The 24047-nt window shown below is 46.8% G+C and overlaps 1 protein-coding gene and 1 long non-coding RNA gene across 21 annotated transcripts in view; one reads left to right on the plus strand and one right to left on the minus strand.

Annotated features, from left to right (window-relative positions):
* The window catches only part of LRRFIP2 (LRR binding FLII interacting protein 2), a 105392-nt gene extending 82865 nt beyond the window's left edge, over positions 1-22527 (plus strand). For 10 of the 20 annotated variants that reach the window (XM_053904015.1, XM_053904022.1, XM_053904021.1 and 7 more), the window contains 9 exons: positions 4352-4444; positions 6630-6722; positions 12242-12343; positions 12607-12739; positions 14541-14590; positions 20122-20242; positions 21115-21194; positions 21776-21880; positions 22253-22527. In XM_053904015.1, the coding sequence (XP_053759990.1) occupies positions 4352-4444; positions 6630-6722; positions 12242-12343; positions 12607-12739; positions 14541-14590; positions 20122-20242; positions 21115-21194; positions 21776-21880; positions 22253-22363 (888 nt within the window). In that variant the 3' untranslated portion in view covers positions 22364-22527. The remainder of the gene's footprint in view (positions 1-4351; positions 4445-6629; positions 6723-12241; positions 12344-12606; positions 12740-14540; positions 14591-20121; positions 20243-21114; positions 21195-21775; positions 21881-22252) is intronic. The other 10 variants (XM_053904023.1, XM_053904025.1, XM_053904028.1 and 7 more) reach the window with 2 other exon arrangements.
* LOC128777351 (uncharacterized) lies at positions 20512-21776 on the minus strand. The gene is made up of 2 exons (XR_008422650.1): positions 21203-21776; positions 20512-21110 (listed from the first exon to the last, which is right to left on the minus strand). It is a non-coding gene; the product is annotated as an uncharacterized LOC128777351 (long non-coding RNA).
* Positions 22528-24047: the final 1520 nt, after the last annotated feature.

Consider the following 24047-nt stretch of genomic DNA (forward strand, 5'->3'; position numbering starts at 1 on the left):
GAGTTTTTGTGTAGACGTATGCTGTCCTTTCTGTGAAGTGTATACCTGGGAGTGGAATTGCCGGTCATATGGCAACGCCATGTTCAACCATTTGAGGAATGCCAGAGTGGTTTCCAGAGTGGCTGCGCCATTTCACATTCCCAGCAGCAGGGCATGTGAGTTCTGATCTCTCTATACCCTCACCAACATCTGTTATTGTCTGACTTTTTTTAGAGCCGCCCTAGCAGCTGTGGTTTTGATTTGCGTTTTCCTGATAACTAATGGTTTTGAGTATATTTTCATGTATTTATTGACTCTTTGTATATCTTTCTCAGAAAAATACATCTTTTGCCTATTTTTAACTTGGGTTGTCTGCTTATAATCGAGTTGTAAGAGTTTATATATTCCAGATACAAGTCCCTTATCAGATACAGCCTAAAGCATGTTTTAAAATATCATTATGAAGTCAAGAATTCAAACATTTGATGATTCGAATTCATTGTAGCTTTTATTCTTAGTCGATTTTCAAGTTGTTCAACCTTTAACTAATATGAGTGTCTTCAGGTTGATTTCCAAGTAGCTTTGACTCATTGTAAGTCTCGCCGTCTTGGTAAATTCTCTGCTACCTAGCACGAGAAAGGGTTCCAGGTTCGTCTGGTCGTTTCTTGCTCCAGACCTGGAGCCAGCTGTTTGTCCGGGGTGCTGGCTCTCGTAGGGGGGCAGTGTGCGTGCTAGAGAGCTCTTGCCACCGAGAGGATCATGGTTTATAAAGGCCTTTTTAGTGGATATATAGGAAATGTTTATGTGGGGTACGTTTTTCTTTGTAAAGTCAAAATACATTACGAATTTATGCTGGTAGTTCTAGTTCACGTTCAGGACTCAAGCATTTTTCCTTACCCTCCGTCTCACACGTGCATGTCTCCGTTTTCCCACTGCCCGTTCTCAAAGTCACTGGGGATGATAGTAATTATGTTATATTCTGTTGTCATTGCTGTGCCCCACAGTACTCAGAATAGCAATACCAATGTCACCACCAACGATATAATTACTGAAAATAGTTAAAAGTTTTTTGTGTTCTTCTGTTGGGTTGTTACTTTGCTGCTAGCCTATGTATAGCCCAAGCATTGGTTTTAAAAGTTACTCAAAATAGTTTCTCTCTCTGTGCTTATGCTGCTACCTGGATATATAGTTAGGTTCAGTGTATTTTATGTTCAGTATTTAGGAGTTGCTTTTAAAATTTTTATCTTTAAATAATTTTCGCTTTTAACTGGGGTAAAAAGTACAACGAAGTTTACCGGCTTAACAGTTTTAAATTGTTACAGTTCAGTGATATCAAGTACATTCACATTGTTGTGCAGTGAGAACTTTCTCATCTTGCAAAACTGAAACTCTGTTACACAACAGCTCCCGTCCGCGTGCCCTCCGCTCCTGGCAACGACCGACAGTTCTACCTGCTCTGTGGGTCTGGCTGCTCTGGGCGTCTCATAAGTGAGCTCATACAGGGTTTGTCTTTTTGTGACTGGCTTGTTTCACTAGCGTAATGCCCTCAGGTTTCACCCATGTTAGCACGTGTCAGAATTCCCTTCCTGAATAATATTGTAGTGTATCTGTGTACCACATTTTGTTTATCCATTCATTTGCTGGTGGACACTTGGGTTGCTTCCATCAGGAATTGCTTTTTCAATTTAATTTCGTTGCAGTTACATAACATTTACATGTATCTGAAGTCAAATCAAAGAAAATATACTCCAAGAAATCAGTCTTCTATCTCTTCATTCCTGTTTCTTGAGGGAATTTTTCACCTAAATAGTTTATTCTTCCTTTTTTTTTTTTTTTTTTTTTTGCTTAAGAAGGTAGATCTCTTTTGCTATTCAAAAAATATATATACAAATGTGTATGTTTTTATTTCCCCCCCTTTCTTAGAAAATGGTAGCATACTGTAAATACCTTTCCATACCTTGATGACTGTGACCTTTATGATTGTGTATCTTCTTCACTCTTTTGTATTATTACATAGTTAATTCCGTTGTGTGTGTGTCCTGTAGTTTATTCCACCAGCTCCCTATTAATGGACATTTGAATTGTTGGCAGTCTTTTGCTGTTAAAAATAGTCTTGCAGAAATGGTGTACTACATAAGTCCTTTTGCATTTTTGCTGGCCTGTCTATGGGAGTCGTCAAAGTGGGTTTACTGGGTCTAAGGGTATGGTAATTCTGTTGGATCTGCCGGATTCCCTTTGTGGTAGTAGTGATGCCATTTCGGATTCCTGTCAAAATGTGCAAGAGGGCCTGTTCCCTTCCCCATAGAATTTTCTTGAATATGTTGTCAAGTTTTGGACGAGTGCTTCAGTGGGACATAGAGTTTTAACTTCTTGTTCTCTTAGTATGATCATCTTTTTATATTCAGAGTGATTTCTGTTTTTTTCTGTGAACTGTCCGTATCTTTAGACTATTTTTCTATATAGTAGTGTTTTTTCTTCCTAAGCTTAGAGACTCTATATAGAGAGATAGTCATGTTTTGTCTCTGATGTAAGTTGTAATTTATTTTTTACAGCTTATCGTTTGTATTTTTACTTTTCTTTTTTTTTTTTTTAATTTTTTTTTTTAACGTTTATTTATTTTTGAGACAGAGAGAGACAGAGCATGAACGGGGGAGGGGCAGAGAGAGAGGGAGACACAGAATTGGAAGCAGGCTCCAGGCCCTGAGCCATCAGCCCAGAGCCCGACACGGGGCTCGAACTCACGGACCGCGAGATCCTGACCTGAGCCGAAGTCGGACGCTTAACTGACTGAGCCACCCAGGCGCCCCGTATTTTCACTTTTCTTAAAGTGCCTTTTGCCATTCAAAAGTTTGTATGTAGTCTAACTTATTACCCATTTCCTATTCTTGCTTACAGATTTTTGGATTTTTTAGTACTGTTTTCCCTACTCTTTGGTTATAGGAATTCACTCACTTTTTTCTCTAGTAACTATATCCTTCCTTCCTTCTCTCTTTTTCCCTCTCTTCTTTCTGTGCACTTCCAATCCATTTGAAATTTGTCTCGGTGTATAGTCTGAGGTGTGGTTCCAATTTTCTTTTTCCATTTGGATATACGGTTTTTCCAGGGTCATGACATAAAAGTCTATCTTTTCTCATTGATTTGAGATGCTCTTCTTGTTTTGTTGTTTAATATATTTGACATGTAACTGGGTATATTTCTGGATTTTCTGTTCTGCTCTCTGTGCTCATAAGCCATTACAACATTGTTTTAATTATGTAGGTCTTATATCCAGTAAGGCTAGCTTTCTGTTTTTTCAGTGTTTTTCCTGGCTGTTTTTTCTTATGTTTTTCTTACAAATTTTACAATCAGCTTCTCTTAACTCTGATGAGAAAAAAGCCTAATAGTATTTTTATTTGGACTGCATTAAATGTATAGATTTATTTGGGGGAGAACTGACATTTTTATGATACTGAGGTGTTTTTTTTTAAATTTTTTATTACATTTATTTATTTTTGAGAGACAGAATGAGACAAGGTGAGAACGGGGGAGGGGCGGAGAGAGAGGGAGACACGGAATCTGAAGCAGGCTCCAGGCTCTGAGCTGTCAGCACAGAGCCCGATTCAGGGTTCAAACCCACAAACCATGAGAGCATGACCTGAGCTGAAGTCGGACGCCTAACCGACTGAGCCACCCAGGTGCCCTGATACTGAGTCTTTTTATCCAGGAAGATGGTGTACCTTTCTGTTTGTTTAGTCCTACTTGTCTTTCAGGAATATATATTTCTTAGTGTTTGTTTGTTTTGAGAGAGAGAGAGAAAGAGAGAGAGAGACTGAGAGAGGGGGAGAGGGAGAGGGAGAATCCCAAGCAGGCTCCATACTGTCGGTGCAGAGCCAGACGTGGGGCTTGATCCCATGAACCGTGAGATCATGACCTGAGCTGAAATCAATATTTAACCGGCTGAACCACCCAGGCGCCCTCAGGAACATTGTATATAATTTTCCTCATATTGATTTTTGGGTATTTCCTATATGTTTACACATGTATTTTTAAAAATTTTATGTTGTGATCGTGTGTTTATTGTATTTTCTCTCTAGATTATATTTATGAAGATTATTGAGTTTTATATGTTAATTTTATGACCTGTTACTTTATTAAGTCATCTCATAGTTCTTAGTAATTTTGCCATTGATGAGTCTGGGTTTTCATCTCCTAGGAGATGAAAGATGTTAATTTTCTGAACCTTTCCATAGAATACGGCATTTTTCTAAGTTGCTGTGCCTGGGAAATCCAGGTGTGTTTCTGGAGGTTATGTGCCGCCTGTTACTCTGGTGTAGGTGGCCCAGTGTCTTGTGCGCCATTGTCTGTGCAAACCGTGTCACTTGTGTATTAACAGGAGTTGGAAAGGCAGAGACACATGTGCAGTGTGCTGCAGCATAAGATGGATGAGCTTAAAGAAGGCCTTCGGCAGAGAGACGAGCTCATCGAGGTAGGTGCGGGCCCTGTGGAAGTACTTAATTTTGGAAACGAAGCACGGGGTGGGACGAGGGGGTGTGCGCTGGGAGGGAAGGGAGTTAAGATGCCACAGTTTCCTGGTCTCTTCCTCACCCTAAAGTTTCACACCCGTGATACATCAAGTCAGGCTTAAAAAGTTGACGCTACCAGTCTTATAAACGTTCCCGCTCTTGCCAGCAGAAGCTTCTGTAATTGTCTTTTGTTCCTCAGCACATTCTTTCCTCAAGTTACCTTAGAAAGCGAGCAAAAGGAAAAAGCAGGAGCACCATCGTTCTTTGGCATGTGGTGGGTGCTGTGTGTCGAGACGGGAGCCTTGGGGAGTGAGGCGTTTGGTCTTTGCCGAGGCAGCCAGATGACAAGGCCGAGTCGCCGTGACGCCTTCCCGCAGAAGGGTGGAGCTCGGCGGCAGCGCAGAGGCTGTGCTCGGGGAGGAGCCCGGGGTGGCAGCAGCGGGGTCCCCCAGGGGGCTCCGAGAGTGCTCCTCATCCCTCCCCTGTGAGCATCCCTGATTTCCTGTGAATGTGGTTTTCCCGCTCGAGGCTGTCGTGTTTTGTAAGCGTCTGGGCAGGGGTCCCGACGCCCGCTGGCTCGGTGTGGGTATCAGAGGTGTCTCGCGTGCGCCTGATGCCACGAGGGCGATTTCAGGAAGGCCAGCTCTCGAGGATCCCCGGGACGTGCCTCCTGTTCAACACCGGTGCTTGTCCACCTTCCTGTCGCTCAGCACCCGCCCTGCCCCCTCTGTTTCTTTTCCCCCATGGACCCGCCTCACCTAATCCCTCACCCTGTAAGTCAGTTAAGAAACCAATTCATAGAGGAAAAGAAATGCCTGCTTTTTTGTCCGTGGATCTGTGTCACTTCTCTTCATCCTTGAGAAGAACTGAATGTAGCCTGCCGAAAGCAGGTGGAGTTTGTGAATCTAAACACGGACGCAGATAACCCTTTGAAAATATCAGATGACATGTGAAGTTAGTTGTCCTAGTTTTTCCATTTATGGCATGGAGCGTAATATCTCAATTTTGTACCCTGCTGGTGTTCAAAAATAATGGGAATTCCTCTCCTTTTTTGTCCTTTTGTGTTTTTTGTGTCAATATGCCAGCCACTTGTTATTTCTTCTTCTAATTAAGATGTATACTTTTCCCCGTTTTTGATTTGGAAAGAATAGTAAAACTGCTTTGGCAGCTGCCTCTCAAATTCAGTAGCTTAAGTCAGAATTGGTTAAGTGTTCTAGCTTTTAATTTGATGATTGTGCTTAAGAGGAATTGTAATGCTTGATTCCTGTAACTTGTCACCGTGGTTTCTCTAAAAGCCGGGGGTGCTGGATATACAAACTTTAAAAAAAACCTTAGTTTTGGGAGTTTTTATGTTTAGAATTGACATCTCTCAGATGTGAATACCCATGTTTACGTATAACTGCCAAACCTTGAATGTGACAAAATAATGCTTTGAGGTCTTGCGTGGTTAAGTAGATGAGAAATGTGTAAGTTGAGAAGGTAGGAGATGGTAATTTGCCAGTAACTTTTAAAAGCAAACCTGTTAAATATAAAAGGATACACGTTGAGCCTCATTGCCTGAGGAGGACAGTTGTTTAGGATTCCCTGGACACTGCGTTCCAGTGTTTCTAAAAACCAACAGGACTGTTTATTCAATTCATGGTACTCTTGCTACCGTAGGTTCTGCTGACAAGTTCAGAATGATTCAGCTGAGATACGGCTCCCTTGTATTCTTCAGCTGTGCTTCAAGAAAGGAAGTTTAAAGCCACTGCTTGGTCTCGGTGATAAGGATCATTTGTCCATAAGCAAATCTGCGTCTCCCTCTCTAGAAACGTCAGTCGTTCCATGTTGGGGAGAGTCCGTTTCCAGAGGAGCACACGTGGGGCCGCATGCACACAGAGGCCCCGCCTGGCCTGCTGCCCCATAGCTGTGGTTGCAACAGCTACTCCCGGTTTCCTTGTGGCAAGCCAGGGGGAGTCGTGCTGCCGAGACACGGGATGTCATCTTGCCCTTTAGCAAGCAACTCTGGCTTTTCCTGTTGATCGCAGACTTTCTTTCTCCCTTTTTAAAGTTTCCTTACCAGCTTTATTTCTGTCTGTTTGCCTCCCTCTGACCCCCTCCATTTTTCTTTCTGCTTTTTTATTACTTCTCTCCCCTCTTCCTCTGCAGGAGAATCAACGAATGCAGCAGAAAATAGACACCATGACAAAAGAGGTGTTTGACCTCCAGGAGACACTTCTTTGGAAAGATAAACACATTAGGGTACGAGATGACATTGGGCTTTGGTCTGAAGCTCATTGATGAGGAACAGGCCAATAGAATTTAACCTAGAGGTTCCTAAAAATCCATTCTTTGGGTTATTTTTGAGCATTTATGCACGGAAATGTGAGTAAAAGCAGAAGAAGAACAAAACTTCCAGGGGGAAACCTGATCCCGTGCCTGGAAGGAACTCTTCTTTCTAGCTGACTGTGGGATTCTGAAACCTACAAGTAGGAACTTTCTAGGGAAGTTTATTTCCCCAGGATTCTTATCCAGAAGCAGCCACAGGCATTTAATTCAAACTCTGTGGGTAACTTGATATCCTTACATTGCAAGAATTTTGGATGAGAAGCGAGAGAACAGTGAGTGGGGGTAGAAGACAAGTAATTAGTATCCCATAAATCCCTGGTGAATAAAATAGGGGAGATTAACATCATCGTCGTTACGGAAGTGGATAGGAATGTGAGATTGGCCAGGGCTGCCAAACTGTGACGTCATCTCTAATTATGACCCCATGACTCCCCAAAGCAGGGGCCCCGATGAGGAAAGTCCTCAGTGCTTTTTCCCTGAGGCCTTCAGGTAGATTCCAGGCACACAGGAGGCTGGAAAAATGCCCCCCAGTTCCTCCTGTGTCACCCCTTTGACACGTGCCCCGTCTCCTGGCGTGGACTCCGGGTCGTGCGGCGGGGCTTCCACGCAGCCACAGCTGCCAGAGCAGCGCTTTCCTCGTCAGGAAGGGGCTGCGGGGGACGCAGCAGACAGAGGAAGCCCCTGTCCCAAGACCGTGGTGAAAAAGCCTTTTCTGCTTGACAAGGTTTGGTGGCGTGGGGGGAAGTTGGCACAGACCCCCAAGAGCGCCTGCGTGGACCCGGGATGAGAAGCCCTCTGGGTCCATGTCCTTCATTGTTGGGAGGGCTCTCGGGTGCTTCTCATCCCTCCAGGGACCTATCCTCTTAGGAATGAACACATGGGAAACAAAATTACTTCTTAAGAGTTTGGTAGACCAAAAGTTTTAAAGAAATAAAGCTACCTTTTTAGAATTTCTTATATTTAAATAATGCAGTTTCTAAAATTCCACCCCAAATTAGAAGAGCCTTCTGGAATATAAATTAACAACAGTTAAGAGTTTGGAAATTTTGATTGTCATCTGCTGATCTCATTGAAATTTTTACTTGGGGAATTTAAAATGAGCTGTGAAAAATGTGTGGCACTAAGGAGTAGTTTGAAAGTTTGGTTGAAGTCTGGTCACAATCCAGAATGGTCTTCTTTTAGGACCTTCCATGATTTCCACTTTGTGTAATTATCTTAGTATTTAAACTGATTATTTTGGATCAGCCATAGGAAAACCCCAACCCACACAGTCCAATAAAATAGCTATTCAAAATAAAACAAAAATATTTTTTTCTACCAAAAAGATGTGCTGATAGTTGAGACACAAATTTTTTGACTTTTAAGTTTTCCTGGCATTACTGAATGACTAAGTGGCTATCTTCTTTCTGTGTGGTATATAATAATATGTTCCTTTGGCTTTTTTTTTTTTTTTAAGTTACACTTAAAGAATTTCACATGCAATTGTGAGAAGTAATACAGAGAGATCCTGTATGCCCTTCATCCACTTTTCCCCTAAGGTCCCGTCTTACAAAGTGCCACAGCCAGGATATTGACCTTGATGTAGGCAAAGCACAGAACATTCTCATCACCACGAAGGATCCCTCCAGTTGCCCTTTCATGGCCTTGTCCACCACCTCCCTTACTCCTTGCCGAGCCCTGGCGGCCGCCAGTCTGTTCTCATTTCTGTGATTTGGCCACTACGAGCCCTATCACAGAAATGGAATCATACAGTATTTAACCCTTTGGGGTTATGTTTTTCACTCAGCACAGTTCCCTGGAGATTCACCCAAGTTGCATGTATTAGTAGTTGGTCCCTCCTTTGACTTTTTTGGGAAAGTTTCTAAATTATGGTAAAGTACAAATAACGTACAGCTTACCACTCGAACTAGTTTTCGGCGTCGAGTTCGGTGGTCCTGAGTACGTCCACAGTGTTGTGCTACCGTCACCACGGTCCGTCTCCAGGGCTCCTTCGCCCTGCGCAACTGAAACTGTGCCCGTTAAGCGCCAGCTCCCCACCCTCCTCCCCAGCCCCCGGCAGCCACCATTCCACGCTCCGTCTCTACGGACTTACTGCTCTAGGCACCTCACGTAATTATCAGACGGAATCAGACGGCCTTTGTCCTTCTGTGACTGCCTTATTTCACTTCCCATCGGGTCCTCAAGGCTTCTCTGTGGTGGGGCAGGTGTCAGAATGCCCTTCCTTTTTAAGACCGAATGAGAACTATTTCATTGTCCGGACGCACCACGTTTTGTTTATCCACTCGTCTGTTGGTGGACAGACCCGTGGTTGGCTTCCACCTTTTGGCTGTTGTGAATAGTGCTGCTGTGAACATGAGTTTGCAAATACCTCTTTGTGACCCTGCTTTCATTTCTTCGGCTGTATACCCAGGAGTGGAAATGCTGCATAATATGGCGATGGTATGTTTAAGTTTTTTGGGGACCAGCCACACTGTATTCCACAGCCACTGCCCCATTTCACATTCCCATCGAGCACTGCGTAGGGGTTCCATTACCAACACCTGTTTTCCGTTTTTCCGATAGCCATCCTGATGCCCTCCCGTGACTTGCCCAAGACGCATTTTCAACACAGTCAGTGACTCCCTAATGCACCACTTGCCTCTAGCTTCATTTTCAAGATTTCAAGTTAGTAACTTAATAAAGGAACATGGCCATTATTTTCATGCTACAGTTTGGTTCTCTTTAGTTCTTCCTTCATTGATCCTTGTAGTCGTGCACACAGCCCGAAAGCAGCTCTAAGTGCCAGGTGGCTACATGTAGAATAAATGCATCCAAAGGACTTTTCGATCTAGATAGCCCAGGGTGAGACTCAGTCCCATTCTGACGAAAGATATTTCTGCCCCTGTGCAATTATATGGAGAGTTAACCTGTTGCCCAAAAGTGCAGCCTGTTATACGTATCTTCCAGACTTCTTGACACTAGCATTTGAGGTCAGGTCAGGGGTAAAGAATTCTTTGATCTCCACAAGCATGTACTTTTTACCCTAAGAAAAAAATCTGCTGCATGAGCTATTACTGAGTGCAAACACAGGGTAGTGGTTTTATGGTCAGGTACTACAGAGGATTTCAGATCCGGCGTGAGTACATTTGTTCCAGTTATAAGGTATTTTGGTAGTCTCCAAACTTTGTGGTGAAGTGGGAGAACTTATAGGATGTATTTTATTTTCCCGTCCATAATTATGGGAAGATGAAGTTTAAAAAGTCCAAAAGTAAAGCTGTCCATTGCCAGAAGACGTAGAAAGAGGAGCGAATGGCACGTACCAGCATTTGCTAGAATGTCCAGTTTCAAATTGGTCCGTTCCTGAGAGACCGTGTATATTCAGTGCTGGTGTTTCTGTGGAGCATGCCGTGGCTGTGATCACTGACCCAGCTGTGTGTGGTGATGCACGCGTAACTGTGCACGCAGATACCGATAACCCACAGGTTCTAACCGAGCGGAGGTCCGGGTGTCTGTCAACAGATGGGAAAGTATTGCTTGTGCTTTTTTGTCCTGATGTGACACTTGTCGTTAATGGAATGGCATGGGAGTATTAGCGTGAAGGGTCGGGGTAAATGCCTCATGATGCTAGAAACTCAAAGTATCAACTTATAGGCAGACTTAAGACACACCATATGGTGTGAATGTAAATTGTTGAAAAGAAATGAGATCTTGACGTTGCAGTTTGGGTGAGCAAGGAGTAGGACTTGCCCTTACACACTGCTTTTCCAGCAACATTGAGACGACAGTAAGGAAACGTAATTGTGGCTTTTTTAGGGCTGTGATGTAGAAAAAGTATGCAAAGGCTTTGGAACTGAAAAGAACTGGCGTTGGCACTTACTGGGACTTTGGGCAAGAAAAGCATAACCTCTCTGGGCCTCAATTTTCTCATCTGTGAAATGGGGATAACACAAGTACAGGATATATAAGGGAGAGATTATATATGTAAACATACTAGGGCGGATTTTATGTCTTTGTAGCAGCGCCTGCTGTATAGTTGGAGCTGCACAGAGGTCATTGCTAGCATCCCTTATTTACTGACTGCCAGTTTGGGTGCACAGTAGGATTTGTAAGGATTTCGAACGTCGCCCACCTGTTCCCCAGTCAGTAATGAAGCAGTTGGCTCATTTCTAGCCCACTAAACCGAGAGAGCAGAGTTACCTGTTGTAGTTTAATTTCTTGGATTAATGGGGTTGTGGGTAGAAAATATTAAATATACGAACACGTGTAGAGAGAGGCTTTTTAAAAATAGTCACCCGTCAGCTGTCCGCATAGACTGCTTGCCTGGGGTACGTTTTGAAGTCTGGGTTATTTCATTACCTGGGGCAGGTTTGGTTTGTCACCTGCTTCTCCCGCTTGCATGCCCGCTTCTCCCACCGCCACCCTCGGCTCCTCAGCTCCGACGGTTGTGAGGTCCAGGCAGTGGTGGGGGGCTCCAGGTGCAAACGGCGGGCGGGGGGCGGCTTTTCCGGAGCTTTCCCCGGGGCTCTGGTGCTGCAGCAGTGCCCACACCGTGTACCTGGGGCGGGGCTGCTGTTGTCCCTTCTGCTTTTCAGATGGGGAGTCTGAGACATAGGTAAGTCGGGACCTGCCACCACTCAAAAGCCTGATCCCCAGACCCTTATTCTGCTGCGCTCCGTACGCGGGCTCCTTTGGTTTTGTCAGTATTTTAGTTTCGGTTTTCACATTCAGAAAGGTGCATCAGAAAACCAGATGATTCTTAATTGTATTTAAGTAAATTAACGAAAAACAGGTCCTTGGGGATCCCTTTGGAGGTTAGCTATTTTGAATTAGATGGTATTTGAGGAATATTTTGCCACACTGCTTAGAGAACAATCACTACGGCCAGTATTGAATTAAAATACCTTGTGCATACTGGTGTTTTTTTCTTCCAGGGCCGTTGAAATTTTCTGACTTAAAAAAAAGTTTAAATTAAATTAATTTTTTGAATTAAACTTCACTATGTTCTTGAATGAAGTATTTTAGTTAAACGTGAGATGTATTTGTTTGTATTGGTCACCAGATGAAAATGTAGTAAGGAGATCAGTAAGGAAAACTTCATTTTAATATTATTGCTGTCTTCATCTTCCTTTTCCTGTTTTTTTTTTTGTTTTTTTTTTTTTCCTTTTCATCGACTGGGAAAGAAAGATCAGCTCTCCTGCCTGATGGGATAAGCATGCTTTGGCGAATTTATGCACGATTAACCAGTTTCTGTTAAAACTCTCCTGTGGAGACGTGTGTCCCCAAGACTTTGTATTTCCTCCCGTGTCTACCTAACTGCCGGTTTCCAAGCTTTTACTGCTCCCTTGTCTTTTTTGCCCTTGTCTGTGTTTATTTGAATTAGGTGCTCTCTGCTCCCTCTTTCACTTGCTCTTTTTCTGTGCCGTTCTTTCCCTTGCTACCCTGTCTAAAACCAGGCCCTAGAGAAACAGAGAGAATACATTGCCTGCCTTAGGAATGAGCGAGATGCGCTCAGAGAGCAGCTGGCTGACCCGAAGGAGACGGTGAAGACAGGAGAGGTACGTTAGCTTTGGCCCGGAGTTAAGTCCCTCGCTGCTTTGTTCTTCCCTCTCGTCTGGTTGTCTTTCGTAGCCCAAACACAAACCGGTGCTCATCCTTCAGTGCACGGTAGACAGGAGTAAGCCACTTCTTCCGCAGAGCTCTGCTCCATGTAAACTAGTTTTCACCAGGTGTTACCCGCGGCACACGTTCTGCCTGTCACAGGACGTACCGCCTCTGCGTGAGCCGTGTTTTGTGACGGTGGGTTTTGCCTTCTCCACAGAAGCATGGCTTAGTTATAATCCCTGATGGCACCCCCAATGGTGACGTCCATCGTGAACCGGTGGTTGGAGCCATCACTGTGGTGTCCCAGGAGGCTGCTCAGGTCTTGGAGTCTGCGGGAGAAGGTCCGCTAGGTAAGGCACCGGCCGCTGCTGTGTCGACAGGTATTTAATGTCGTCCTCAGAAGACTTCCGGCTTATTCATGTCCCATCTTGGAAAACAGAAACGACACAAGGGCCATCTGAGGTGTATCTGAATCCTTAACAGGAAGAAATCTGGGCACGTTGTCTCCAGGCATCCTTGACCTTGGGAAACCAGCATCTGGGTCATTGTAAGGCCCCTGGGGAGAGGCACTGTTGGTGTATACACATTGCTTTTTCACCTAAATACAAATCTTCCTGGAGGAGATAACCCAGCACAGGCACCCCAGGGAACCAGGGGGCTGGTAGGGGGCTCCCAAGTGTGTTTTAAGTTCTTCTTAGAGAATTGGGTTTTCTGCTCTGCTCCTTATCCTGCGGTTCTGCAGCTCTTTGCCACCGCAGATGACCAAGAAGACAGGTCTTACAGGAGTGTTCTTTCTACAGCAGGGCCTCTGAGCCTCTTGACATCTAAGCCTCTTAAATTTAAGCCCTCGAGACTTTCATAACACCTCTCCTGGGAAACCACACGGGTGTGCATCCATTGGCTCCACCAAGATCCTGCTCTAGAGGAAGGAAAATGGCAGAAATTCTATCAGCTCACTTTTTTGTTTAAAAAAAAACTTTTTTTTTCGTTTTCATAGATATTGTAGGTTTCCCAGAGGGGTGGAACATTTTTAGAGTTAGTAAGCACATTCTCTAATGCACAGAATTGCAGAAACAGAGCACTTTGATACAGCAGATGCAGGCGAGGCAGTGGGAGCCGCTCTAGAGAATGCGTTGAATGTGTGGCTGGGGGCAGCTCAGGGTGTCCTCTGTTGATCTGAAAGGTGCTGAGGAAACCAGCATTTACATTTAGCCGTGACCCCGGTTGGTTGTGGGAGGTGCTGGCTTGATGTCAGCTGCTGCTTTTACTCATCTGTGGTCCTCCCTCAGTCCAAGATCCAGTTGTTTTCTTTTTTAATTGTTTTTTTAAATGTTTTTGAGGGAAAGACAGAGCATGAACAGTGGGGGGGGGGGGGGGGGGGCAGAGAGAGAGAGGGAGACCCAGAATCCAAAGCAGGCTCCATGCTCCGAGCTGTCAGCACAGAGCCCGACGCGGGGCTGGGGCTTGACCTCACGAGCCTCGAGATCGTGACCTGAGCCGAAGCTGGACGCTTAATCACCAGAGCCACCCAGGCGCCCAGGATCCAGTTCTGATGCATGCCGGGGAAGCAGCCGTCTTCCCCTCGGGCCGGGAGCGAGCCCCGGAGATCCAGCTGCCGTGCCTCGGATTAGCCCTTGACTGCCTTCGGCTCAGGGTTGGTCCCCGTGTGCCCCCACTGGCCCGCGTGGGCCTTTGGCTTCTTCGGCACTGAGTTCCTGCTTCCCCTGTCCAGCCTCCCCGCCCAGACCCCCTCTCCCCCACGTCGTGTCTGCTCCTGTGAGGCTTCATCAAGCCTGCGAGAACACCCCGGCAGCTCGAGTCGTCTGCCTACGGTGAAAGCTTGCACATTTTGAAACAAGGAAGTGATCTTTGTACTTTGGTTTGTCTTTAAATGGAAAATCACTGCCCTTGGGAGCAAATGCTGTATTTAGTGCCTTGATAACTATCAGCTATGTGGAAATATGTGTTGAATATTTAAGTACTTTTCCTTAATACCATTAACTGAAGCATTTCCTTCGAAGCTCTTCAATAGAAAGCTGTGAGCTGTTTATCAGATAATGTTTGTTGTTTTTGAATTTCAAGAATTATTTTTAATTGTTCCAGTACTGTATCATTACAAATTTGGTTTACAGCCTTTTCCGATTTTTTTAGACGTCAGGCTACGAAAACTTGCTGGAGAAAAGGAAGAGCTGCTATCACAGGTAAAGGCATTCTTCTCATTGGAAGGTAATGTTGGTCGTAATGGACTAAATCACAGGGTAAAACGTTAGCGGATTAAAATGTACACAAGAAAGAAGGGTGCTTACTTCAAACATCAGTACGCAAGCAACATTTGAAGGGTAAAAAGGTGATGCCCATTTTGTCTCTTCGTTGTTGCCTGTTCTTTTACAAAAATTTACAGGACATGGAGTCGAAGGAGTTAAATAGTTTCACAGAGCTTGTAGTGAAGACAGGAGCTCCTTGCCCTGCCTCCCCACCCTCACCCCTGACCGTGCCCACCTGGTCTGGCAGAGTCTTTCGATGCGTACTGCTCTTGTGCATCTCCGTCCCACACGCTCAGTTCTTCTGGGCATTCTCTGTTGGCCTCCCTCTGTAGAAGCTCCCATGTGGCCTTCTGTCCTGTGCCCCCATCCTCCTCCGGAAGGAACAGCACGCCCGGCCCACGCGTTTTATCGGGACTTGCGAGCGCCACTCGCCGTTGGAGCCCGGCCACATTCCAGGGGTGCCTTCCCTGTCCTTCGAGGCTCCGGCTCCCCCAGAGTTCATAGCATGCCTTTGCTTTTCCTTTGCTTGGTTTCCTGTGTATTTATGACCAATTTGGCTACAGAGTCTGCAACGGTAGTGAAATCTGCTGTTAGCGTTTTCAGGTCCACCATGTATTCTCTCAATTCCACTTCTTTTTTTTTGTTTGTTTTTTTAATGTTTACTTATTTTTGAGAGAGAGAGAGAGAGAGAGAGAGCGCATGAGCATGGCAGGGGCAGAGAGAGAGAGGGAGACACAGAATCCGAAGCAGGTTCCAGGCTCTGAGCCATCAGCACAGAGCCCGACACGGGGCTCGAACTCACGGACCACGAGATCATGACCTGAGGCGAAGTCAGACACTTAACTGACTGAGCCACCCAGGCGCCCCTCAGTTCCACTCCTTGATTCTTGGAGCACGACCTGTGCCCCTGGGAACTTAATGGCCTGCTCCCTCCGTGCAGAGCCGGACTGCCCTTCGTTGCCACCTAGGCTTTCCTCTGCTGTGGCTCAGGTTGGATTCCCTTTTGCAAGGCCTTAGGACTTCCTCCTTTTTTATTCATTCTCTTTTTGGTCTGTCCCCCAGTAACTTCCTGAGAAAGGTGTATATGGGCTGTAAATTTTTCTTAACTTTGGAGGCCTGATGTTTTCATTTTACTCTCTCACTTGATTAACAGTTTAGGTATAGAATTCTTCATGACAGTCATTTTCCTTCTTTTTTTTTTTAAGAAGTTGCTTCATTGTTCTCTGGCTTCCGGTATGGCTGTTAAAGATTTCAGGGGCATTCTTATTTTTCATCTTCTGTATGTGACTCCTTCTGTAGAACCCTCTCTGGCTGTTTATACCACACTTTTCCCTTAGTGTTTGGAAGTTTCACAGTGACGTGGTTTGGTTGTCATGCGTGGTATGGGCCCCTGTCAGTTCTAGGAATTCCTGTCCTTCGATCCTGGGGAAATTTCTTGACTGATCTGCTCCCTTCCCATCTTCTCCTAGAATGACTGACTCCTGTTCAGTCTTTTCAAATGTTTAAAGAGAGCGCACTGTTTAACAGGCATTTGGCGTATTTCAGTGAACACAGCAGTTAAAGAATTCCTGCACGAGTAGCCCTTACATTCTTGTGGAAGAAGAGCAGACAGTAAACAGCACACATAACGAGCATGTCGGTTACACAGTATGTCAGAGGTTTGTGTGAACACGCCTACCGCGTGGGTGTCTGCAGCCACGTTGAGTGGCACAGGTGCCGGCATGGGTGGGTGGAGTTGGATTTTACCAGGGAGTGTAACTGGGCAGAGGAGGTGAGGGCGGAAAACCATGGCCCCAGAAATTAGGTGGGTAATGATGCTAATGGGTAATCCGGGAAGATGTCAGGACCCAGTGGAAAGAAGATGGGAGGTGCTGGTGGGATTGAAGGCTTTGGGGATTCTGGGTCCTGAGAGAGGGAGCTGGAAAGATCAGGAACAGAGATTAGAAAGAAGAGAATGGGACTGACTTATGCAGGGACTACCCTCATCTAGTGGGAGATCTAGTATGTGCCCGTGAGAGAATGGTGAGGGCAAGAAGGGATAGATGGCAGGATCCTTGGAGAGGAGGTGTTCTAGAAACTGACATCAGTTGTAGAGCACTCCTCTACTTACATGTATCTTGAAATTGCCAAGGCTATTCTCGAGGGAGTGAGGTTCAGGAGCTAAATGGTGAAGCAGGAGTGGGGCACTGGCAGTGAGGAGGGGTGGCAGGTGTGTGGAATTGGAGGGGAAGAGGTCAGAAAGGAGGAGTTTTGGGGAGCACCGAGGGAGAATAGTTGGGGCACAGCACAGAAAGCAGGTCATGTGTTCTGTTCTCAGGCTCAGTGGTAGGAGGACCGTGGAAGCAATCTCCAGAAGGCCAGAGGGCTGCAGGAGGGAGCTTCTCAGGGGAGAGCGTTTTTCTGCTAGTGCACTAGGTGAGGAGACAGCTCCGAGAAGAGACTGAGGATGAGGGGGAAATGGTAACCCAGAGTTCCAGGCTTTGGGAAGGGTGAGGAGCAGTTGTACAGAGCCCTTTAGGAAAGAGCATAGAAGGAGGATGACTGTTCTTGAGATGGACGTGATGATGATGGGGAGAACGAAAGACTAGTCCTGGTTCACTCAAGGCAGACGGTGATGGCGACCGTCTGTGTTGAAAGGGTGGAAGTGTCTGGGAAGCATGGCTTTCCTCCCAGTGCAGAGCTCGCCCTTTCCCCATCGGGGGAGTGGCGTACTTGGTCCTCGAAGATTCCCCTGGCCACTATTGATGGGGTCACAGCGAGGGAAGCCATCTCTTCCACCTGGACCCCTGATCATCGTGTTCACCCTTGACCCTTGATGATGAATGGTGAAGGAGGCCCAGGGAGACTCACATCTTGGTCCCAGAGGCAGCTCCCCATCGTAGTTCTGAGCTGTGGTGCTCCCCAGACCTCTGCTGATAAGAGTAATAGGCATTTGGGGAAACATGGCTCTGATTTCTGGGGGAGGGGGCAATAGACCCCTGGGACCAGTGTTTTAACCTTTTTGTTTCTCTGGTTTCCCCATCCCTTTTGATCTCTTTCGCTTTTTTTTTTTTTTTTTTAAGTTTACTTAATTTGAGAGAGCGCAAGAGAGCAAGTGCATAAGTGGGGGAGGGGCAGAGAGTGAGGGAAAGAGAGAGAGACCCAAGTAGTCTCCACACTGTCAGCGAGGAGCACAACACAGGGCTCGAACCCACAAACCATGAGATCATGACCTGAGCTGAAATCGAGTCGGATGCTTAACTGACTGAGCTACTCAGGCACCCCTCTTTTGCTCTACTTTTTAAAAAACGTTCTTAACTTTCTCTTTGAATGCTTCTGTTGGGTTTCGGTTTCTGCAGTCATTTCCAGGATGCAGTTATTTTCACTTATCCTGATAGCTCATTGCTTTGTTTTCTGATTTCTTCTGTCTGCATAGTTTATTTCCAAACAGATGCTTTTTTATGTGTATCATTCGGCCTTACGTTTCAGGGAGAGCTAAAATGCCAGTGGGAAGCTTTAAGTGTATGTCAGTGTCTTGGTGAAGTTGATGTGGCAGGGTGTTTCGTTCGGGTATGTCGGTCTTGACTTTAGACTAGGCAGATGGTCTTCTAGGGAGACGTGCCCGGATCCCCCGTGCGCGGGTACCAGCCTCTCCATCAGCATTCTGGGAACTGAGGCTGCACCGGAGGCCTGAGCATGAAGTACGTGTCCATTCGCCTCATCTCCTTGTTCCCCATGTGCAGGGCTCCTGTCTCCACCGGGCCTTGTCTTTTTCCAACCCAGAGTTCCTTTTTGTTGTATTTTTTAGTTTCTTCACTTTGCCAATTTAAAGCAGCCTACAGCTTTACGAAGGTATAACTGGTACGGAATGAGCGGCCTGTGCGTAAAGGGTAAAAAGAAATGTAGCTACCGTATTCATTTCCGCGGCTGCCATAACAAAGTACCACGAACTGGCTGGCTCAGAGCAACAGAAATTTCTTGTCTACGCAGTTTTGGAGATTAGAAAATGCCCCAGGTGAGGCAGCAGTAGCCGGGTTGGTTCCTTCTGAGGCTTCTGAAGGGCAATCTGTTCCACACTTCTCCTCTGGCTCCTGGTGGTTTGCCGGCAGACTTTGGCATTCCGTGGCCCGTACACAGCCTTCTGTGTGTCTTCACAGCGTCTTCCCTCCGTCTGTCTCTCTTCTTATGGCATTCTTTTTGTAAGGACACCAGTCGTACTGGATTGTGGGCCCACTCTATTCCGGCATGACCTCATCTCAGCTTAACTAAATGCATCTTCAGGGACTCCCACTTCCAAGGAAGTTCACATTCTGAGGTACCAGGAGTTAGAGCTTCGTATGAATTTTGCAAGGACACTACTCAACCCTTAACGATACGGGTGGCACCACGACCACAGTCAATACGGTGGAAATATTCGTAACGCTCAAGTTTCTGTGTCCCTTGGTGAACCTTCCTTCCTGAGCCTCCCTCTCCCCAACTCTCCAGGCAACCACTGGTCTGCTGTCTGTCACTGGGGATTAGTCTGCATTTTCTGGAGTTTTATATAATTAGAATTCTACACTATGTACTCACTCTTCTTTTGTCTGGCGTCTTCCACACCGCACACTCCGCTCTCCTCCTTGCTGGGTAGTAATTCCACTGTCTAGATGTGCCACAGTTAGTTTATCCTCCTGTCACCTTTGGGTTATTTCCAGTGTGGACCTATTACGAATAAGTGACTATAAACATCCTTTATTTTGGGCACAGTAAGGTAGATCAACTATGTAGCCAACTCAAAAACAGATTTGCAGTTATTTTTGCATACTAATATATTTAAGCCAATATTTGAGTTTTAATGTTAATATGGAATACCTAATTTAATATATTAATTAAATGTACTTCTCAATTTTAATATTTAATATGAATTTAAGTTTTAATATTTAAGTTTCCTGAATACTTAACGTAGAATATGTAACCTAATTCTAAGACAAAGCAAAAGCATCTAACTCCCTTTGGAATTTTATTAAAAATGGAATTTTAGGGGTGCCTGGGTGGCTCAGTTGGTTGGGCGCCCAACTCTTGATTTCAGCTCCGGTCATGATCTCCCGGTCTGTGAGATCAAGCCCCGCATTGGGCGTAGCACAGAGCACAGAAGCCGCTTGGGGTTCTCTCTGGCCCTCCCCCGCTTGTGCGTGCACTCGCTCGCTCTCGCTCTCTCTCAAGATAAATAAAAGAGTTAAAAACAAAAAAGCAATTTGATGAAAGTAGTGAAGAACACTGAAAAGACCTGTTGCAGCCGCCTACACACGATGGGGCTGCTGCGATCGGCACACCTGGTCCTGGGGCTGGCTCCTCCTGACGCCGCTTTACAGCTTGTCGCCAGCGCCTCTGGCAATGTGGCCCCCACGGTGCCGCGGTGGGCACTCCGGTTCTGGGTGCACGACCCGTGTGGCCGGTGAGGGCCCGCCGTGTCCTTCGGATCTTGTGATGGACCACTCTTTCCGCCGCAGATCCGGAGGCTGAAGCTGCAGCTGGAGGAAGAGCGGCAGAGGTGCTCCCGCAGCGAAAGCACGGCGGCCGACCTGGCGGGGCTGCACAACGGTTCGGACCTGCAGTTCATCGACATGCAGAGTAGGTCCCGGGGCCGGGCCGGCGCCACGGGCAGGGAGGCTGTGTTCTAGGCGGGGGGTTGCGAGCAGGCCGCCGGCCCGGGGATGGCGTCTCTCTAGAGGACTCATGTTACAAAGATCGCTCGGTCCTCGGCGAGTGATTTTTGTTAAATTTGGTTTGCTGGAGGGAATTTCTAAACTTCTTGTTTTAAATGATGTGCTGCTTAGGTCAGAAGTACAAGTAATGATTTAGAAGTCGACCCATCACATTACCCACGTTACTGAAAAGCATTTCTTTCAGCAAATGTTTATTAAGCACACGCACAGAGCCCTCGGCAAGACGCAGATAGACCGAGGGAGGCGGAGCCAGGGCCCGCGTTCAGGGGCACGATCAGTGTTAGAAAAGACAGTGCAAATCAAAGCGACAGGGAGGAAGTCACAGTTGACTAAGGAGAGTCATGACGGAGGTTGCCGGGGACTTCAGTCAGCGGTGGGAGAGCGGGGCACCCGAGGTGTGGCAGCAGGAGGGAACCCGGGAGGCGGGAAGGTACAGGAAACCGGAGGCTCCTGGACGGGGGGCAGCGGGTCAAGGTTGGCAGGGCCACTGAGGCACCGACAGGGCTCCTTGCTCCACGTTCAGCCTACGCACGTCGTGGGGCGAAGGGTACATTTTCTTCTCCCCGGTCCAAGGGAGGCTTGGATCGGTGCCGGAGCTTCTCGCAGGAGACTCGTTCTAGGGCCCGGGCCGCTGGAGCCGCTGTGGCTGCCCTGCGGGCATTCGTTTCTGTCTTGGAGACCGCATCGTCCTCTCCCGGGCTGCAGCGGGTGTCGGCGCCTCATGGGTCACACCTTCACTCCCTCCGGGAGAGGATTCATTCTCTTCTTCTGTTCTAGGAGATGCCAATAGACAAATTAGTGAATACAAATTTAAGCTTTCAAAAGCAGAACAGGATATAACCACGTTGGAACAAAATGTAAGTACCTTCTCGGTATGGCGGCGAGAGATTTAAAGTCCCTTTGCAGCATCTAAGTGGCCGACTCCAGGAGTACCTGGGTTTCTTTGGGTTGGCTGTCTCTGCAGTTGGATCTCTGTAGAAGCTCCGTAGTAAAGAAGAAAGCCAGCAGAAGAGACCCCGAAGGGCACTTCAGCCTTCCGTTCGCTATTGAAAACGTAGAAAACCGTAGCTGTAATTCTGGTTTTTCCAGATATTTCAGGGGACTTCAGGAAGTCCCTTAGTTTGAAAATCCCTTATTCTACATTTCAAGAAGTCTAAAAGCTCTTCCACTTAGAGTGTCGGATCCTGCAGTGCTACTTTGGCACTTAATATGTCCATCGTAAACCTGACGTGGGAAATTGGCCCTATGTTGACTGTCCAGCTGTAATCCTCTCAGGAGACACTTCCTCATCTATAAATAGCCGCTGGGTTCCGAGAGGCCCCATGACTCACCGTGAGGGGACAACTTGGGATTTGTAATGACGCTGCGTTTCCATGGTGGCTGCAAGCCAAGGGCTCCCGGTGCCCGTCAGCAGAGGCCCGTGTTCTCTTGTTGACAGGTCAGCCGACTCGAGGGCCAGGTGCTGAGGTATAAGACCGCCGCCGAGAATGCGGAGAAGGTGGAAGACGAACTGAAGGCGGAGAAGAGGAAGCTACAGCGAGAGGTACCTGCTTTTGCGCGCTCACGTTCCTAAAACGTAAAGATCCTTCGTGGCGTAAGGAGTTGAATCCTGGGTCCAGTCCTAAGGGAACAGCGGTGGGTCTCTCCCTGTTCCGTGGTGGGTTTTGACCTGCACGGTGACTGCCGTTTACTTGTATGTTTTGGTCAGTTCGAGACTAAGGAAAAGGAGAGGTTTCCCTTTTGTTTCAGCACCGGTCTGTTCCTCCACCTGCCGTCTGTCTGTCCTTTCTGTGATCGACGCTCAGTGTCCCCGTTCAGCGCCGCCAGCGGGTCCCGTCTCGCAGACAGGGGCATTGAAGCGGCACCGGGTTTTGTGTGTGACCGTGTCAAGTGACTGGGCTCTCCCTGTCCGCAGTTACGAACGGCACTGGACAAGATCGAGGAGGTGGAGATGACCAACAGCCACCTGGCCAAGCGGCTGGAAAAGATGAAGGCCAACAGGACAGCACTTCTGGCCCAGCAGTAGGAGGCGCCCCTCCGCCCGGGAGCCGCGCCCGGGGTCCCGCCCAGAGGGACTTTCTGTCCATTGACACAAACCCCCTTCTGTACTGTTTGAGTCTTGTCAGTAAAATAGCCACCTTTGTATTTTATAATTTATGAGAGAATGAAACCGGTTTGAATCTTCATGAATGAACGCTTTGGATTTTGTTTGTAATTTGATTCTAGACTAAGAACTGGTCCGTGCTGTTTTTACTTTTTATTTCCATAATTGTAGAATCGAGTTTACTCACCATTTCCCCCAGCGGCCTCCGTGACGGGGCTCTCGTCACGGCGAGAGGACGGCGGTTCTGTGAGCGCCCCGTGAGATACTTGGCTGGAGACCTCGGGAAACACAAGTGCCTTCTCCACGGTGCAGTTCAGACTTCAGTCCTCTCCAGCGGTCAAAGACACTCACCCTTCGTATCAGATAGCATTTATATTTTAGTGAAGAAACAGGTTCACACGTGGGGAATGTATGTTTCACTCAAATTTCTATGTTTGGAGGAAGAAGCCTTTTTTTGTAAAATATTTAAATTTATATAAGAAAATGTTAGAAAAAGATACGGATACGGGGAGTGTATATAAAACTTGCTTTATTGCATGTGGCCGGGGAAGTCCAAAGCCTGACGCTAAGGTAAGAGTAGGGCCCTTTGTCGTCAACATCGCCTGTGCTGTATCTCGTGTAAAGTATCTCATCTGCTGCTGATTTGTGGAATGAAACCTCAGACGAGCCCGGCGGGGGGTGCGGGGGGGGGAAGTCGGCCCAAGACCCTATTAAACACACCCTCTTGCTGACCACAGCTGGCTCCTGACACATTCATTTTGTTACGGGAGCCTTTCAACGCATCGGGGCAGCCACATGCCTCTTACGCTGCCCCTCTTCTCGTCTCCTCCTCATGGAAAATAATCTGGAATATACAGCTTTTTAAGAACTTCAGTCGCGTCTTTAAACGTACCCAGTTTAAGAGGCTTTTATCACGGAGCCACTTTGCAGGATCCGTGATTCTCTTCTGCCCTCAGAATCGAGGTGTTTGTGGAGATGGTGGTTGCATGTTCAGAACAAATACCGCGAGAAGTCTAATGAGTCAGTCCAGGGCACGTAAGATAACAAAGTTAGACTTGGAATTAGATCCTGAAGCTAACTCGGATGTGAAGAAAATCTCTGCGAATTACCCTCTTCAGAGCAGTTAGCCTTTTGTTTTTAAAATATGGAACCGGTGTCATGAGTCTGGGGGGATTTCCTACATATTTCTTTCGCAGCCGTAGTAGTGGGACCCGGGGTAGGAGGGGTGAGGTGACCCCTCCTCACCCCGCCTGGGCCGCTCAGCCTGTGCCCCGCTGGGCTCCCGGAGGGCCGCTGCTGAGATGCCCTGTCAACTTTTTGGAAGTTCTATGTGGTAGAACCTGATCCTGCTTCTTTCGTGATACAACAGGTTTGTCTCTTCCAAAGGGAATGGTTCCACTTTTTCTTAAGGGACGGTTCCCTGTTCTTTCCATGGAACGTTCTTTACGGAGTCTTGTCATCTGGATTTTACCTCAAAACTGTAGGCGTTCCTCCCGTGCACACTGCACATTTCTGTGAACCAGGCTAGTATTAAAGGCATCTGACGGTAGTGGCACATACGGCTCGGGTTTGTATTTTTACGTAATCCTTCAGGTCAGAATAATGA

Source organism: Panthera pardus, unplaced genomic scaffold (assembly GCF_024362965.1).
Source record: "Panthera pardus isolate Hobbes unplaced genomic scaffold, ASM2436296v1 HiC_scaffold_16, whole genome shotgun sequence".
In the NCBI taxonomy this organism is placed as follows: domain Eukaryota; kingdom Metazoa; phylum Chordata; class Mammalia; order Carnivora; family Felidae; genus Panthera; species Panthera pardus.